The following is a 19,282-nucleotide window of genomic DNA, read 5'->3' as shown; positions in this document are numbered from 1 at the left end:
CAATGAGAGTAAGACATTAGAAATACAAGAATTGTCGTGCTGCTCACCCATCAGCATTTTCAATTTCTCCTTGCAAAAGTAGTAATTAACTTTGTACTTTGAGCTGTATGTTCAGTTAGTGATAAACCATAGATAAAAAGCAGATTTGATTGGCTGACCCCAGGTAAGACTTGCCTCTCTCATGTACCCTTTGAAGGTTTAACAAATAAAATTTGAGGGAAAGGTTGATGTTACTTATAGGGTGTGTTAGTTAGTTTTTTGGGGGTGGGAAGGGGGCATATCTGTGCACAAGCTGCCAGATATTTAAGATAAGGACGTAGTCTTTGAATGAAAAACAGGGATATGAGAGGATTGATTCAGTTAGCCGTCTTGGCCAACCCAAGTTAACTGTACTTTATCTTAGTCTGTGTTGCTGTTAGAAACAACAAAAAGGAAAAAAAAAGCCAAACAGTAGAGCAACAATTCATTCATTCCTAAAAGTAATTACATGCCATCTAACTAATCACATGGTAAATAATTTAAATGGTTTAGAAGGGTATGAAAGAAAACGTCCCACCCCTCTTCTTCCCAGCCTATTCCCCAGATGTGACCACTGTTAATATACTTGTGTATCCTTCTAGATGTATCTATTTGTATCCTTTTGAAAAATTTATACAGATAGGATCGGAGTTCACATCTTGTTTTGCATCCTACTTTTTCACTTGTTGATAAACCATAGAATTCTTTTCATAGCAACACATATAGATTTAGCATAGTGTTTTAAATGGTTACATAGCATTGATGTGCTCTAAGTTATTTAACCAGTCTTCTGTTGATAGCTATTTGGGTTGCTTCTGTTGATAGCTATTTGGGTTGCTTCTGTTTTTTAGGTATTACAAATAAAAATAAAAAAGAACATCCTGATAGATATTTTTCTGCATAGTTATGCAAGTAAGTCCATGGGATCAACATCTATCCATGAAATGGCTATGAATTCTAAATTTTTATAGGTGTTTCTGTATTGCTTACTAAAAAAGGTTATGCCACTTTACGTACTCATCACCAACACGAGAGTATGTTGACCTCTCCCTGAGTGAATGAATGGCCGAAATAACAAATGAACGTGCACTAATGACTACCAGTTGTGTGGTAGCCTCCATGTGATGCCCTGGAAACAAAAAGATAAATAAGGGGCAGTGGCGTCTGGCCATAGGAGTTCACATTCTGTTGGGGAAGACAGGTGTATGGAGGGGGACGATGGATAAGGAGTGGTTAGGATCAAGGTTTTGGTCTCAGGTGGAGTTGAGTCTAGTTACTGACTGCTGCATACTAGCTGAGTGGACATGAGTAAACCCCTTCACCTAAGCCTCTGATCATTTGAAAATGAGGGTAATAATATCTGCTTCACTAGATTGTTTTGAAGATTAAATAGGAAATTTACATAAAGCTTTTAGTACAATGCCAGTGCATATAAGTGCTTGATGATGATGATGACGACGATGACTCTTCCACATGAACTAGTGATTTCAGTCCTGGTGCTAAGGATCCCATTGGGATGTGCCCAGAGTGCTCTGGGAACACAAGATGGAGATTTCTCTTTGCCTAAAGTGCGTGAGAAGGCTTCAGAAGGGAAGTTGTAATTAAATCTTTAACTTTGAATAGTGGTTTGACATGAGGTTGTATCAGAAGGAAACATACCCCTTTTAATAAGTCTCTCAAGAAAGTACACAGTAACCAGAAACCTCATTAATATATTGAAAAAATTATTCTCAGAAGAAATTCATTGTGGGCATCTGTGTGAATTTTCAACCTTGGAAGTAACTTAATTTTGGCTTATCAGTATTTCTGGTTTTGTTTTGAAGTACTAATCAAAAAAAAAAAATCCTTAAATTTTAATTTCTCCTTGCTTCTTTGAAAAGTTATAATGGTTAAAATACACTCCTTTTGAAAATTTCAAAATATATACTAAGCTTTCTAAAATGTTTTTTAACCTTTCTAATTCATCTTTTGTAAAGTGCTGTTCTTTGCCCCATTTCTTTCCGGGAATTTATCTTTCTCTTGGTATTCATTTATTTTCTTCCAGGTTGGTAACAATTCTTTATATATTAAAAGATTAACCATTAGCCTGTCATGTATGCTGCAAATAATTTGTATCCATTTTTTTTTTTTTTTTTTGAGATGGAGTCTCGCTCTGTTGCCCAGACTGGAGTGCAGTGGTGCGATCTCTGCTCACTGCAAGCTCTGCCTCCTGGGTTCACGCCATTCTCCTGCCTCAGCCTCCCGAGTAGCTGAGACTACAGGCACCCGACACCACACCCGGCTAATTTTTTGTATTTTTAGTAGAGGCGGGGTTTCACCATGTTAGCCAGGATGGTCTCCATCTCCTGACCTCGTGATCTGCTCACCTCGGCCTCCCAAAGTGCTAGGATTACAGGCGTGAGCCACCGCGCCTGGCCAATTTGTATTCATTTTTAAACCTTTTTCTTAACTTTTTGTATTTTAGGGGGGAGGATACAGATGTTTTAAAATGTTATTAGTAAAGTTTATTAATGTTTTCTTTTAGGATTTTTGCCTTTGGCTTTATTTTTAGGAGGTCTTACTTCACTTGAGTTTATATAAATCATCATCATTTTATCTTAGTATTTTGTGTTTTTAAATATTAAAGTCTTAATCCTTTTTGAATTTTTATTTGAATCCCTATGTATACAGGGAGAGAATATAAGGTTTTTTTTTTTTTTTTTTTGACATGTATTCTCTCTCTGTCTTCCAGCCTGGAGTGCAGTGGCACAATCTTGGCTCACTGCAACCTCTGCCTCTCGGGTTCAAGCAGTTCTCCTGCCTCAGTCTCCCGAGTAGCTGGGATTACAGGCTCCCGCCATTATGCCTGGCTAATTTTTGTATTTTTAGAAGAGACGGGCCTTCACCATGTTGGCCAAGCTTGTCTCGAACTTCTGACCTCAGGTGATCTGCCCGCCTCGGCCTCCCAAAGTGCTGGGGTTACAGGCATGAGCCATCGCCCCCGGCTGAGAATATGTTTTATAAAGAAATGTTAGCCAGGTGTCCGAACACATTTAATGAGTAATCTACCCTTTCCCTACCTTTTCATGAACAAAATTCTTATATATGTTTGGGTGTGTATCTGGATGTTTTTGTCTTTTCCAAACTATCTGTGGAATCTGCCTATTTTGGCACTGGTGCCATAGTATTTTGATGAATATAGATGTATAATGGCTGTTCAATGGATTTTAATACCTGGTAGGATGAGTCCTGCCCCATTATTTCTACTTTGAAAAATTTAGCTGACTATTCTAAATTTATTTTTTAAGATTAACTTTAAAAGAATTTTGTTAGTTTCTTTTCCAAAATCCCCTTGAGAGCTTGATTGGAATTGTGTTGAATTTGTAGATTAATTTGGGGGAAATGGATTTCTGTGCAATATTCAGTCTTCTTCAGGAATATGGTGTGCCTCCCCATTTATTCCAGGACTTTGCTGTGTTCCTTTGTAAATGCTTTTGCTTCTAGTCATGTTGTTACTGCACTGATCCTGTTAAGTATATTGTTAAGTGTATTCCAGATCAGTTTATATTTGTTCTTACAAATAGAAATTTGTCCATTGTGTTGTTAAGCTGGTTATTTTTGTCATATAGGAAAGCATAGGAGCATAGGCCCAAATTTCCAAATGGAAACAGATGTTTCTGAAGTAATTTTAAAGTTATTTTCTTCACAATTTTCTTAAGTTTGATAAAATAAAATATTAGAAGATATAATTTCATAAGAAACTTGCATCTTTGATAACATGTTTTCAAAACAAAGTATTCAAGACTAGGTTTTTAAAGGCTATTTATGAGATGGATTGAGTAGTTTTCTTAATTTCCAGCAGATGTCAGTGTTTTACAAATTTATTGTTAGTCCACAGAGACAGATTTGTCTTCAGTCTCCCAATTTCTGTATCCTTTAGTTATTTAATTGGCACATAGGGGATTATCTGGATTGGAAGGGATTTGAAGATCATCTAAGTCAGTTTTTCATTTTGTAGATAAGAGAACAGGCCTAGGTGGGAAATGACTTGTCCGAAGTCACACAAACAGAGGTGGGCTAAAACCCAGGTGTTCTTGTTTCCAAAAGACTTTTCCTTTCTAAAAGACTCATCCTTTCATGGTTGATACAATAGGCCACCTCCCTAGTGAGGTTTTCCTGTGTTTAACTCCCTTCTCAAGGGAATACAACTTCCTTCCTTTGTACCTATTACCTTGGAACTTACATTATTCTACCCGTTATTACTGTTATTTAATTATCTCTTTACAGACAACTGATTAGATGCATTTTTAGCTGACCAGGTTGTTAGGTCCTAGAGGGCATGGATAGTAACTTATCTCTGTGTTATCTATAGTTCCTTGGGCAGGGCCTTCCATAAAGTGAGTCATTAGTAATGACTATTTATTGATTTGAATCCATTAAATTTTGATTGAAACTTTTTTCTGCTCTTTTCCTGTAAAGCTGTTTTAGAAGGTTTTAGAGAGGATTATGTTTTGTTTTTTGTTTTTTTTTTTTTTTGAGATGGAGTCTCGCTCCATCACCCAGGCTGGAGTGCAGTGGCGCAATCTTGGCCCACTGCAACCTCTGCCTCCTGGGTTCAAGCAATTCTCCTGTCTCAGCCTCTTGAGTAACTGGGATTACAGGCACGCGCCATCATGTCCAGCTAATTTTTGTATCTTTAGTAGAGACGGGGGTTTCACCGTGTTGGTCAGACTGGTCTCGAACTCCTGACCTCGTGATCTGCCTTGGCCTCCCAAAGTGCTGGGATTACAGGCGTGAGCCACTGTGCCCAGCTGGATTTTGGGTTTTAAGAGCAAGTTTCTCCCCCACCAGAAGAGGACTTATTGAAGCAGATAACAAGGCTAGTTGCAGTGAAAAGGCACTTGGAACTCACTGGAAAAGGACATTATATAAAATCCATGTACTATTATTTCAAAGTAATAGGTTACTTTATCATAGACTTGCTGTAATAGAATTTGTTCTAGATGGCACAAGGCTCATATTAGCTGGGCTATGAGTCCTCTTAGGCATGCAAGAAGAGAGCAAGCTGAAGAAATATAATGTACTATGTAATTTTATTTTAGTTAAATATACTGAACCAGAGAGGTTGCAGGACTTTCAAGTGCTCATTTAACAGTTCAGTAAAAAAATGGTGAAAGACAGGAAGAAGTTTCCATTTTACTAAACTCTTAAGGCTTGGAAATCATACTGTGCAATAATTAATTAAGAATAGTGGGCCAGGCACGGTGGCTCATGCCTGTAATCACAGCACTTTGGGAGGCCGAGGTGAGTGGATCACCTGAGGATCAGGAGTTCAAGACCAGCCTGGCCAACATGACGAAACCCCATCTCTACTAAAAAAATATAAAAATTAGCTGGGCATGGTGGTGCATGCCTGTAATCCCAGATACTTGGGAGGCTGAGGCAGGAGAATGGCTTGAACCCGGGAGGCGGAGGTTGCAGTGAGCCGAGATCATGCTACTGCACTCCAGCCTGGGCAACAAGAGCGAAACTCTGTCTCAAAAAAAAAAAGTGACTTTGCGAGCTCATCTTCTAAAAACTGAGAAAAATAGAAATAGCTCCAAAACACCGTTGTATTTCTGTATCTGAAGAAATTGTTCTTCACTGCTTTTAAGAGTAAGCTAGACTTTTCTTTCTTGAGTACACCCTCACATGAATGTGAGCATAGGATGGACTGCCCTCTAGACTCTTCCCTAAATGCCTAATTTCTTTCTTTCTTTCTTTTTTTATTGTGGTAAGGAAACACATAACAAAATTTACCATCTTAACCATTTTAAAGGTACAGTTCAGGAGTGTTAAGTATATTCACATTGCTGTGCAACAGATCTCCAGAATTTTTCATATTGCGTGTCTGAAACTCTATACCCATTAAACAGTTCTTCTTGCCCCCCTTTCTTCAGCCTCTGGTAACCACCATTCTACTTTCTGATTCTATGGGTTTGACTGCTTTCAAGACTTCATTTAAGTAGGATCATATAATGTTTGTTTTTTTTTTGTGACTGACTTAATTTATTTCTTGATTGAATCACACAGATAAACAAGGTATTGTCCTTAAATTCTCAGAGTCACTAAGCTTTGATTCTAAAGAGATCTGAGATATTGAATCTATAAATAACTTAAACAAATTTATAGGAAGAAAACAAACACATTAAAAAAGTAGGCAAAGACATGTGCAGATACTTTTCGAAAGAAGACATATACATGGCCAAGAAGCATATGAAAAAATGCTGAAATTTTTTCATCATAAGAGAAATACAAGTCAAAACCACAGCGAGCTACCATCTCATACCAGTCAGAATGGCTATTGGTAAAAAGTCAAAAAATAACAAATGCTGGTGAGATTGTGGAGAAAAGGGAACGCTTATGCATTGCTGGTGGAAGTGTAAATTAGTTCAGCCATTGTGGGAAGCAACGTGACGATCCCACAAAGAACTAAAGACAGAATTACCATTCGACCCAGCAATCCCAGTATTGAGTCTATACTCAAAGGAATATAAATCGTTCAATCATAAAGACACATACTCACATATGTTCATTGCAGCACTATTCATAATAGCAAAGACATGGAATCAGCCTAAATGCCCATCAATAGTGGACTGAATAAAGAAAATATGGTACATAATATACTATAGAATATTATGCAGTTATAAAAAAGAGTGAGATCATGTCCTTTGCGGCAACATGGATGGAGCTGGAGGCTATTATCCTAAGCAAACCAACAGAAGAACAGAAAACCAAATACTGCGTGTTCTCACTTATAAGTGGGAGCTAAATGATGAGAACACATGGAACAAAGAGGGGAACAGCAGACACTGAGGCCTCCTTGAGGATGGGGAGTGGGAGAAGGGAAAGGATCAGAAAAAGTACCTATTGGGTACTATACTTAGTACCTGGGTGATGAAATAATCTGTACACCAAACCCCTGTGACATGAGTTTACTTGTATAACAAACCTAGCACATGTACCCCTGAACCTAAAATGAAAGTTAATAAAAAAGTTATTGAAAAGTTCCATCCACCCATTTTACAGATGAGTAAAATCAGAGAAGCAGAGGTTGCCTACAGTTAGTGAAAAATAATAGGAAGTTCTAATGTCTTCTCTGTTTCATTTTTAGGTCCATCTGATTATCAACAACTCAGATGCCAAATAAATTTAATATTTAGAAATGCCATTTATATTAATCTACTGCTGATGTGGATCCTATTTTCTGCAGAGCATTTTTACATATCTGCAGTAAAGAGAGTTTAAATTATATTTTTTCCAGTAAGATTTATTTTTGTCAGTATCTGCTAAGATAGGATAAGCTGATGTATAGATTTTTTTTTTTGTTAAAAACCTTATGGCAGAAGCTGTAAAGTAGGGATTGGCAGGGTGCTTTTTCTGCAGAGGGCCAGATAGTAAATATCTGGGGCTTTGTAGTCCATACAGTGTCTGTTGCAGTGATTCAATTCTGCTGTTTTAGTGTGAAGACAGAGCATGGCTGTGTCCTATTGAAACTTTATTTACAAAGTCATACAGTGGACCAGATTTGACTTGCAGGCTATAGTTTGCAAACCCCAGTGGTAAAGTATTGGGACACCATTCCCACTTTTCAGTCTGCAGCAACCTAGCTTGCTTCTTTCATATACAATTGTAGTTGTTTATGGTGATGGTGATGATGATGTTGACTAAGAAAATAATGTAAATCAAATTACTATTATCTGTTGACATGATTTTAGAGTTATTTTCTAGACAACGTAGTAGGCTTAAGATATAAAAAACATACTTAAGAAAATAGCATGTTTGAAGTACCTCTTCAAAAAGAAGACTGGAAATTTTTCTGCGTATTGATAAAAATATTTTTTTCTAAAGGAAAATAGCTTTGTTCTTATAAAGATAAGACATAAAGAATAAATAAAAAATAAGCCCAAATCTCCAAGCCAGGAGTAACCACTGATAATAACCATATTTTGGTCTTTTGCTAGGTGATTTTGGTTGGCCGCCTCTAGATCCACTGTCTATCTTTTCTACTTGCTTAGTGGCAAGGAAGACCAGCCTCTGTGGACTACATCAGCAGGCAGCAACGAAGACCAGAGGCTGCAGGTTGTTACCCCTCGCCCCCAGTGCACATCCACACTCCAGTCAGGCAGCCTTCTCATCGCAGCTATGCGGGTTCTTATAACCATGCCCTCCCCAGCCCTGCCCCTTGCACCTTCAGGCCAAGTTGTTGGTACAGTCAGCTACCCCAGGGACTGTACCATCTCTCTTGCTTTCTCTAAGCATCTCCATCTCTTTATTAATCTTTTCTAGTTTCCCTAGTTTGAGTGTGCCATCTGTCCCTCACCATGGCCCTGACCTGACTGGTACAGACGCTGCATCCAGTTTGACTGATTCCACCACCAAGGCAAATAAGCAGCGCTCTCCCTGTCTGCTTTAATTTCGTAGGGAAAGAACAAAGAGCTTCCACACTTCACTAGAGCTACACTACCATTCACATTCCCAGGCCTGCATTTCCTAGCTGTATGACTTTGGGCAAATTACATCATCTTGGTTTTCCAATTTGAAAATGGGATAGCAATATATACCTCACAGAACTGTTGGGAAGATTAAATTAAGTCATGTTTGCAAAGAGCTTAGCACAGTGTCTAGCACACAGCTGAATGTGCTGAAAGAAATTATAAAAGAGCAACTTCATTTTTCTTGGTTTGTAAACAGATACATCTCAAAGGAGCCTTTTAAAGAGAAAGGCTATTTCTAACAGAGGAATGCTTTCCTATCACACGTGTTTCGGAGACTGTATTTCAGTGAGCCATCACGGCTCCTCCTCTGCCTAAGGCTTGAGCAGTTTCTTACGGACCGCTCTCACCTGCATGTTTCTAGCTGACAGGAGGTGGCAGTAGAGAGCTAGGCCCACCCTTGCACATGGTTTGGGCTGATAGGAAATCTGCGTGATAGCTCTTGTAGTGTTAGTATTATGACTCAAGAAATAACTTTCAGAGTCAACAGAAAGAGGATAGGCATTATTCATATCCCCAAGTATAATACGGCTAGAATTTATTGAACACTTACTAGAGTTTTACCTCCTTTATTTAGTCCCTCTAAAATAGATAGCATTATTTTTATCTGAAGGAGAAGAAATTGGGTTTCAAAGAGAATTTCAGTAACTTTACTAATGTTTCTTAGCTAATAATGGTTGTTATGGGATTCAAACCCAGGCAGTCTCTGTAAAAGCCTGCACAGATAACTGCTGTGCAGGACTGCCTCCAAGGCTCTTGTCCTTGATGTTTGTGTTTAAAAAATATAAGGATGATATTTTTTAAAATTTGGTTCCATATGCGCATGATAAAAATGTAAACCATATAGAAGAGTACTATGAAAGTGTAAAATAGTCTTCTCATCCAAGTCTCCTGTTCTTTAATACTTTGTTTCAGAGGTAGCCACTCTTCTTTCGTATCCTTCCTGAGATATCCTTATAGGGGTGAACCTGTATTATGGGTAGAAGGATTGGTTTCTATAACCCATTTTATCTTGACTTCTGGCCTCTTGTCCTTGATATTTTTCTAGGCTCTTTGGATTAGGTAGGAGGAAAGTGCTGCTGTGAGATCTTCAGCAGCCAAGTCACTAAATATTATCCACATTTCTTATTTGCTTTTTCAGCTTTACTTAGAAGAGTCTAAATTCCTGTCACCTCCTGCTTCCTTCATTTAAACACATAGTGTTCATAAGATTGAGTGAAAGCCTTGAACCCATAATACACTTAGGTTTTAAATATAAGATGCACACAGATTGTCTTATATTCTGAATACCTCATTAACTGATTAGCAGAATGACCCGTGTCACCCAGGGATACTAGGAGAAGGGCCTCCTTACGTGGTGTTGGTACTTATTTCTAATGCTTTTGTGACAAATACGGTCGCTATATTCTGGTGCCTATGTTAGTATCTGTGTTAAAAGAAAGAATTTTATAGTAAGAATGCAGAAGTGATCAATTATGGTGATCATGTCTTTAATAGATGATTCTTACTACAGTGTGTTTGATTCAGTGTGAATATTCCCAGATGGCCAAAATAGGTTGTGACCATTCATAGCAGAAAGAGTGAAGGTATGTTTACAATGTAATTTTTAAAAATTAACAGTCTATAATAATAGGTGGCTCAGTTAACTCCTCCTCAAGTATGTTATAGATTTGCAGGGAACCATGTTTTTTAAAAACCCAATTTTTGTATATAATCAGAAGTTGAATATATTTTATTACTGCAGTCATGTAAATGGTTTTATTGCCTTGTATGTGCTGTACTGTTTTATATGAAGAGTGATTCAAGGAGGTTGTGCTTCAGTCTGTTCTTTCTAAGGCAATCATAATGAGTTCAAAACATATGGTATTGATTTTTGACAGTTCTGCCTCAAGAGCTATCATGAATTATTGGTTCTGTATTTTATTTTAGGATTTCGGCTTCTTCATGTTTTAGAAGCATGTTTGATGGAAGTGCCTGTGTCTCTCTGTAATCAGCCACGTGGTCTGAGGAGTAGGCATGCAGCAGTTGATTAAGTTGACATTTGGTATTAATAGCTTAGAGACTCTTTACATCATAATATGCTTATCCATTCTAGATTTTAGGTGAAGGTAATTTTGATGATGTTTCATAGCTACTAAGTGGTAGTGCTGGATTCAGACCCAGGCAGCCTGTCTAGAATCCTACACACTTAACCCCTCTCCTGTACTACCTCTAAGATGCTTGGCCTTGTTGTGTTTCCTCCATACCTTTACTTAATCTCATTTGTATCTTTTGGTAATAGGACCACGTATATTATCCATCTGGAACAGCAAGCCCTCAGCTTCACCTCTTATGAGCTGAGTCTCTTATGAGTTGAATGACTTTAGGGAGTAATTTGACCTCTCTGAGCATCAGTTTATTCTTTTGTGAAATGGGGATAATAGTTCCCACCCTCCTGCCTCCCTAGGTAGATGTACTGACCAGCTGGTTTTATTCATCCTTCTCTTTCCAGGATATGGCATCTTGCCTGACACATCATAGGCGCTTTACAAATGTTAGTTTCTGTGCTCTCCTTCTCTTCTAGAAGCAGGACTTTGGTTAAGAGTTAGGTATCTCATAGGATAATCTGAACAAGTCACTCCTTGGATATAGTCAGGAAGCTAAAATAAATACAGCAAGGGGACTACTCATTATATCCCTTATATCCTTCACTGTCATTCTTTTTTTCACGGTAAACAGAAATGAGCTCAAATTCTCTGGGGAAAGACAAAAGCTCTGTTCCTAGAAGGAAGGGAGAAGGATTCCTACTACTTAATGGACCACAGGCATTCTTACAGTATAGGATAAGAGGTGGTCACACCAAACTGCATGGACTGGGAGGACTCAATGGAAGTTTAAGATTTGTGATATTATGATTGTTATGATAAATAAGGTAACAAAAAGAGTAGAAAACCCTTACAGGAATGAAAAACAGTGTCGCAGGAGCAAAGGTGTGCAAATAGGAAGGTGCCCACATACCTCTTGGGCTCTAACACTTATTTTCAGCCTTCTTTTCAGTATTACAGTAAAGACAGTCCACTAGCTGAACTGATTATATTCTGAAAAGCTCAGGACAGGGAGTCTGAGTTCAGGACATCTTAGGAAGTGTCAGGGGCCCAGGCTACCTCGCTGCCAGAATTAATAAGAATGTTTTGTACGGTGAACTGAATCCTCAGAGCCTAATACTTCTGTCTCAGGAAGTAGAGGCATTTATAGAATCTTACTTCTTCATTTTTTTTCAAGGCCTACTACCTAGGCTTTTTTTCTGGTCAACGAAGATTCTGCAGCTCAGCATCTGTCCCCATCTCTCCACTTATATTATCCTTGACGCGGTGATTTCCTAGTTGCCAAATCTAATAGATATTTTTGTGTCCTTACCTTACTTGTCCATTCTGCCACATTTGACACTGCGTCTACTTCTCTCTCCCTGAAACTCTCTTTCCTTATGTTCTGTGATGGGGGTTATCACATTGCAGCCCCACAGGCCAAATCTGGCCCTCCACCTGTTTTTGTAAATAACATTTTATCAGGACACAGCCACACTCATTCATTTACATTTGTCTTTGGCTGCTTTCATACTATACAGCAGAGTTATGTTCTAACAGAGACCCTAAGGCCTGCAAAGCCTAAATTATTTACTCTCTGGTCTTTTGTAGGAAAAATATGCTAATCTGCGTTCTATAACCTCATTCTCCCCTGGTTTTCTTCCTCTTTTTTTGGCTCTGTTGAACCCTTTTGCTGAGAGAACATGTAAGAGCCAGTTCTAAGGTAAGATTGTAAAAGCTCTGGTCAAAAAATACTTGAAATATTGGAGAAACTGTACCCCTTTCCCTGCTACCTGGTTCAAGAAATAGTGCCTGAGATTTCTTTTTTTAAAAAAAGAAAGTTATCCTAATACATATAATTGTTGTGAACAGATATGTTGCATTATCTAATACAGTTTTCATGACCAACTTCATTTTACAGATGAGAAAACAAATGAAAGCACAGAGATTGCAGTAGCTTTCCTATGATCACACAGCTAAGAAATAGCCTGAGGGCCCATGCCCCTAATCACTACATCAGACTGCCTCCAGAGGGCACTGCTGTTTCAGAGCCAGCACCAAATGAAAAGACAGAAGATGTTTTTGAGCAAATAAATGCAGTATGTGGGGTTGGGTGAGTTTTCCAAAGGTTAGCTTTGCAGTTTTGGAATGCAAGATCACATTGGAAAGCTAGCGAAGCCTGGAGAAAAACACTCAACAAACCATGACTCTGCAGAACAATCTTATGACATCTAGAGAGCTCTGTGCCCACTAGCACAGAATGTGAAGCAAGTGCACACAGGATTAAAATCAGAGCAGGTTGGCTCTTGCACATTGCACTGTCAGTGGACGCTATTAATGAGCCTTTGGTGATTTGAAAACAGAGCAATGCCAGAGGCATATGAAGAACTGTGCACGGACTAAGGTTTTTCTTCTGTCTCCCCTATTGAATTCTGACCTTGTGGTGTGTGAAGGTGTCTCTGGTGTCTACCTCTATTAGTGGGACCAGTGTGTGTGAGGGAAGCTTGTTGAGCCTCTGCATGATTTTTAAGCCCCACTGAGCTGTCACCTTTGAGGAGGAAAAACACCCAGCATAGTGTTCCCAAAGTGTGAGGAGCCCCAGGGGTGTGTGTGGGGTGGGTGATGCATGTGGGGATGGTGGTAAGGCACAGGAAGAGCTTCAAGGATGACAACAAATAAAGTCAAGCAAAGAATACATGATGTGTTTCAGGGAAAACACTTGGATTTAACAAGTAGCAGAAGTGGGAGCAGACTAGGAAGTATATCTTAAGGACCTGAGGCCAGGAGCAACCTGTGATCCCCATGGTTGAAGGGAGCAGCAGGAACAGTTCTGTGGGCAGGGCTACAACAACAACACCGCATGTACGATGTAAGGACCTCCACCTAGGAAGGGTTGTTTCCGAGCCTTAGTTACCTGGGAATCCAAAACCATTCTCGTCTTGCTTCTCAAGTGTAAAACTCATTTTGAAAAAGCAGCCATACAAAGTTGTATTTTTATTATTTTATTTTATTTTTTTGCCTCTTTGAGCCAAATTTATGTACTTCGGAATTATTAAAATAGAGGATGTCATGCTAGGATTGATGCATTCTGCAGGTAAAATATTCATTTTTCAGGGTTTCTTTGGCCTAAAATTCTATTAAAATCCAAGGATGAAAGAGGAATTGGAAAAATTATGGCCCTCAAAGAAATTTTCTGTCCGGTGAGGGAGACAGAGATGTGTACCATCAACTGTGGTACAAGGTAGACTTCAGTGAGAGCTGTGATCAAAGTACAGGGAGTAACAAGAAAAGAGGGAGTAGATTAACTCTTGCTCAAGGGATTTGAGAACATTGTTTTCTTATCTCTGTTTCATTTCTTCATTCTTTTCCTCCAACTGCCTAAATGTGGATGTTCCAAAATTCTGCCTTTTCTTTCTTGTGTATTGTATCTGGTGGGAATCCTGACTATTCTCCTGGCTTCTCTTTTGGTCTCTTTGCTTTTTTAAATTTTTTATTGTGGTAAATAACATATAATGTGAGATCTACCCTCCTAAAAGTTGTAAGTGTCTGGGAAAGTATTGTTAACTGTAAGCACAGTTGTACAGCAGATATCTAGAACTTTTTCATCTTCCATGAATGAAACTCTGTATCCATTGAATGGCAACTCTCTGTCTCCCCCTTTCTCCTGCACCTGGTAACCGTCATTCTACTTACTGTTTCTAAGATTTTGACTACTCTAGATACCACATGTAAGTGGCATCATAAAGTATTTGTCTTTTTGTGGCTGACTTATTTCACTTTGTATAATATCTTCCAGGCTTATCCATGGGTTGCATATTGCAGAATTTCCTTCTTTGATATGGCTGAATAATATTCATCGAATGTATGTACCACATTTGGTTCGTTCATCCATCGATGCCTACTTGTTTCCGTATCTTGGCACTTGGGAATAATGGTGCAATGAACGTGGGAGTGCAAATATCTCTTTAAGACCCTGACTTCAATCCTTTTGGATAAATACCCAGAAGTGGGATTGCTGGGCCATATGGTAGTTCTACTTTTAATTTGTTGAGGAACCCATATACTCTTTTCTTTAATGGCTGCATTATTTTACACCCCCACCAGCAGTGTACAGGGGTTCTAATTTCTCCACATCCTTGCCAACATTTGTGGTTTTCTATTTTTTGGATATTGGACATCCTCATGAATGTGGGGTGGTATTTCATTGAAGTTTTGATTTGTATTTCCCTGATGATCAGTGATGTTGAGTATATTTTCATATGCCTGTTGGCCATTTGTATGTCTTCTTTGGACAAATGTCTGTTTAAGTCTTTTTGTTTTTTTTGAGACGGAGTCTCACTCTGTCGCCCAGGCTGGAGTGCAGTGGCGCAATAGCTCCGCCTCCCGGGTTCACACCATTCTCCTGTCTCAGCCTCCCGAGTAGCTGGGACTACAGGTGCCCTCCACCATGCCTGGCTAATATTTTGTGTTTTTAGTAGAGACGGGATTTCAACGTGTTAGCCAGGATGATCTCTATTTCCTGACCTCACGATCCGCCCGCCTCTGCCTCCCAAAGCGCTGGGATTGCAAGCATGAGCCACCGTGCCCATCCTGTTTAAGTCTTTTGCCCAGTTTTTAATTGGGTTATTTGGTTTTTTGCTGTTGTGTTCTGGGGGGTCTCTGTGCCTTTGACCCCAAATCTCCATGCCTGTACCTGGTGAACTCTACAGTCATGTCTTCTGCTACTCCTCAGTTTGATCCTTCTGTCCAAGCAGGTAAACTGCTCCCCGCTCCCTACTCCCTCACTCAGCTCTTGCCACCCTTCTTTTGGTTTCTGAAAGATACTTAGACCCAACTCTGACACATCTTAAAAATCCAGGTCATGTTGAGTTTTCCATGAATTCTTCCCTGACCACCCAGCGTTTGCTCTCCCCCTGCTGGGATCTCTAGTATTTGTCCCTGTTGCTTTTGGGGCATTTGGCAGAGACTGCTGCCATGCATTGGAATGGATATTACATGCGGTTATATTTTGTACTAACTGAACTGCCATTTCATGAAGGGAAGAGACTGTGTGTCCTCCAGAGGACCTTACAGAGCACCTTGCCATACTGTAAAGAGGCAGGAATCCTTAGAAAGGTTTGTGCATTGTGTGTTCTAGGTATAGAAGACAGAACTGAACTTCAAGCCTGATGGTGCTCTGGCAACAGAAAGAGGACACGAGGGAGTAAAGTCCAAATTCACAGTCCACTGTCAATCCCAAGAGGGACAAATGAGCTGGACAGGGACAGGGAGGAAAGACAGAGGTCAGTGACCAGGACCTTTTTAGCAAGTTGGGATTGGAGTAGACAAGCAGGTTTACAGGGGAAGGTCATTACTGTAATCTGAGGCATGCTTTGCTGGATTTTGGCAGGCAGGGGTGACCAGGTGTATGCTGGGAGCCAGAGAGAAGCTGAGTTCACCTCACAGTTCTGCAGGTAGTCAGAATATCTGCTGATAGTGGGGGCTAGCCATGTTGGCAGTCTGATCTTCTCTACTCTGAACACGCCGTTCTGGAGAATTCATGGCTTCCAACCCTGGTATATCTTGCCAGCAAATGCTATATGAATGGTTAGTCCACAACTAAGCTATAGGTCACCCAGAAGCCCCCAGGACAGCTGTCAGGAGGCCAAGACTCAGTATAAGGAGGCTACAGGGCAGACTACTGGGTTTGACATGTAATGCGGCTCTTATGCTGACACTGTTACCCCATGTTTCTTGCCAGAGGCTGGAGTACCATTCCCTCATGGAGGTCCTTCACCTAGTGACCTTCATTGCCATCTTCATGGGAATCCCCACACACCCTTACTACAGTTGGGTTTTTATAGCCTCCAGGACCCTGCCTCCCACCCTGAGCTCCAGCATTCTGTCCTGATAATGTCATAGCCAGTTCTGGTCTTCGTGTTACTTGAGAGGGTTCTAGCCAGAGGACTAGTTGTGGGTCCCCATCTTGTACCTTTCCCTGAGTAGGTCAAAGCCTGCTCTCACATGAGTCTGGGGAAGCCCGGCAGCCTGGCCTTGCCTTCTCCAATGGGAGGGGAAATGAGGAGGGAGTAGGCTGTCTGAACTGCTTGGTATGCCTGACAGTGGACTCTCTTTCTGCTCACTGACCCTGAGAAACAGCTTTGTCCTTTATGGCTCCTCCTTGACTGTCTCCCGCCCTCCAACTGTCATTATCCTGGGGCATTGATTTCCAAACCTGACAGGTATGGAGAATCACCAGGATGCTAGAAAAAAGAGGGCCCTATCTCTGGAGATTCTCTTTATTTAACTAGTTATGAATGAGGCCTGGGAATCTGGCACTTTTGTACAGATATATGTAAAAGATCTGTTGAGGATGAATAAGAGACTTAACTAAGTTGCTGAGTAAGTTTTATTTCCTTTTTTGTCCAACTCTGTGCTTTTTGGATATTAATGGTCACACATTGTTTTTAGAAATCAGAGAAAGAATTGATGTCATTACAAAACAAAAAACACATCCTGAAATGATCTTTCAGAAACAATTAATCCTCTTAAATTTGTTCCTCTTTTCCGCAGGGGGACTTGATCTCATCTTCATGCCAGGCCTTGGGTTTGACAAACATGGCAACCGACTGGGGAGGGGCAAGGGCTACTATGATGCCTATCTGAAGCGCTGTTTGCAGCATCAGGAAGTGAAGCCCTACACCCTGGCGTTGGCTTTCAAAGAACAGATTTGCCTCCAGGTCCCAGTGAATGAAAACGACATGAAGGTAGATGAAGTCCTTTACGAAGACTCGTCAGCATCTTAAATCTGGATTACTACAGCCAAATAATCAGTGTTTTATATGAGAGTAAAGCAAAGTATGTGTATTTTTGCCTTGTCAAAAATTAGTTGAAATTGTTCATTAATGTGAATACAGACTGCATTTTAAAATTGTAATTATGAAATACCTTATATAAAACCATCTTTAAAAACCAATAGAAGTGTGAATAGTAGAATATTAATTAAAATGGAGGCTATCAGCCTGTGATTTTCAGCTTAACTTCCTGGTGTTAATGTGACAAGTTGATCTGTCTACTTTGCAATTTAAGTTAAATATTTATGAGGAACTGTGCTCCGACTGAGTGCGAGAGGAAGGTAAACTTGCAGGAGTGGGCACTGTATTTCATTATGCCTGTCATGACCTGGTCTGTCCTGGCAGGCACATGGAGACTTGGGGACTATTAATTTATTTGTTGGTATTTGCTTTGGATACAGAATTCCCTAAGAATATTATCTCACTTCATCATGACTTCCTTTACCCACTCTAGAATTTTATGTTGGACACTTTGTAGCTTTTGGTGGTTAGTGGAGGGAAACCTTTTATGATTTAAATACTTTCACTCCACTGATTGGTTACCATCACTGCATGTATCAGCCCTTGATGAGTTTAAGATCTAGTATCTTATAAGTTAGAAATTATTTCTGTTTACTCATGGTTTCTGCTTTGGAAATGAAATTTGCTGTGGGTTGAAAGTTGGCAGATGGCAACACAGCTAGGGAGCAATAATTTTGTTGTAGGGAGGATTTGGTCATCTCCAGAAACCCAGGAGTCTTAATAGACGTGGCTCTCTTACTCACACGCCATGCCCATCCTGTCACCAGGTCTTGTTGATTTTGCCTCTGAAATGCCTCTTAAATCTATTCTCTCATTTCAATTTTCCTGTCACTCCTTTTGTCCAGCCTTTTAGCATTTCTAAGCTGGACTAGGTGAGAGTGTCACACCTGCTTCCCTTGGCTTCCATCTTGCCTCTTCCAGTTTATTTCTCAAGCTGCATTCAAACTGATCTTAGAAAACACGAATCTAATCATGCAGCACCCCTGACTAAGGTCTTCCAGTGGCTGTTCAGAGCCTCTTGGGTAGCAAACAGATGGCTTCTGTTGTATACAAAGCCCCTTAAGAGAGGTCTCCTCATCTACTTTTTCTAGCCTCTTCTCTTCCAACTCTTGTATTCTCCTGTAACACTGACTGAGCGCTGCAGGCTTCTGCCATTTGCACATAGTAAGCATGCATTTCTCTCTGTCTGAAATGCTCTTTCTTTTGTTCATCTAGAAGACTGTTTTCCCTTGAAGACTCAGCCCTAGCATCACCTCTTCTGTGAAGTCCTCTGCTACTTTCCCAAGCAGAGTGAGTGTTCCTTCCCTTGTCTGAGTGGCCTTGGCCATTGATCTGCTTATCATGTTGTCTTATGTATCAAATTATTTGTTGTCATATCTGTCCCCTTCACCATACTGTGAGCTCCAAAGAAAAGAAGTGATCTTTATACTTCTTATGCTTAGTAGACAACTAGACATATAGTGTGTGTGTGAGAGAGATAATTTTTTAATGAAATAATTGAATACATTGCAAGTGTTTCATTCAAAATACTCATCCATTATTCTTTGGATAGTAGCATAAATTTGATGTTTTATGTACAAAAGTAAAAACATTTGAAAAATATCAGGCTGAATATGGATTTGTACAATATAATATGTATGATGAGGAAAGGGAAGGAAACTGAATTCTCAGAAGCTATGAAGTCACATTATTGTACTGGTTAAAAATATTGTTAAGTATTATTTCGACTATAAGGTTAAAGTGAATGTTAATGTAGCTGACATGACTGTTGGTCTGAAATGGTAGAGCAGTAAAATTCCTGACCTGCTGCAGGTCTGGAAAGTTTGGCATTGTT

At 39.7% G+C, this 19,282-nt stretch overlaps 1 protein-coding gene across 7 annotated transcripts in view; it reads left to right on the top strand.

The window, feature by feature from the left end:
- MTHFS (methenyltetrahydrofolate synthetase) overlaps positions 1 to 19,282 on the top strand; it is an 81,989-nt gene extending 62,707 nt beyond the window's left edge. For 4 of the 7 annotated variants that reach the window (XM_063698761.1, XM_004056628.5, XM_004056626.4 and 1 more), the window contains one exon: positions 17,147 to 19,282. In XM_063698761.1, coding sequence (XP_063554831.1) covers positions 17,147 to 17,379 — 233 coding nt within the window. In that variant the 3' untranslated portion in view covers positions 17,380 to 19,282. Of the gene's footprint in view, positions 1 to 8,000; positions 8,119 to 15,731; positions 15,873 to 17,146 lie in introns of those variants that run through there. The other 3 variants (XM_019011204.4, XM_055363634.2, XM_055363635.2) reach the window with 2 other exon arrangements.

Source organism: Gorilla gorilla, chromosome 16 (genome assembly GCF_029281585.2).
Source record: "Gorilla gorilla gorilla isolate KB3781 chromosome 16, NHGRI_mGorGor1-v2.1_pri, whole genome shotgun sequence".
In the NCBI taxonomy this organism is placed as follows: Eukaryota; Metazoa; Chordata; class Mammalia; order Primates; family Hominidae; genus Gorilla; species Gorilla gorilla.
Note: the sequence above shows the minus strand (reverse complement) of the source record. Positions and strands in the feature narration are given on the sequence as shown.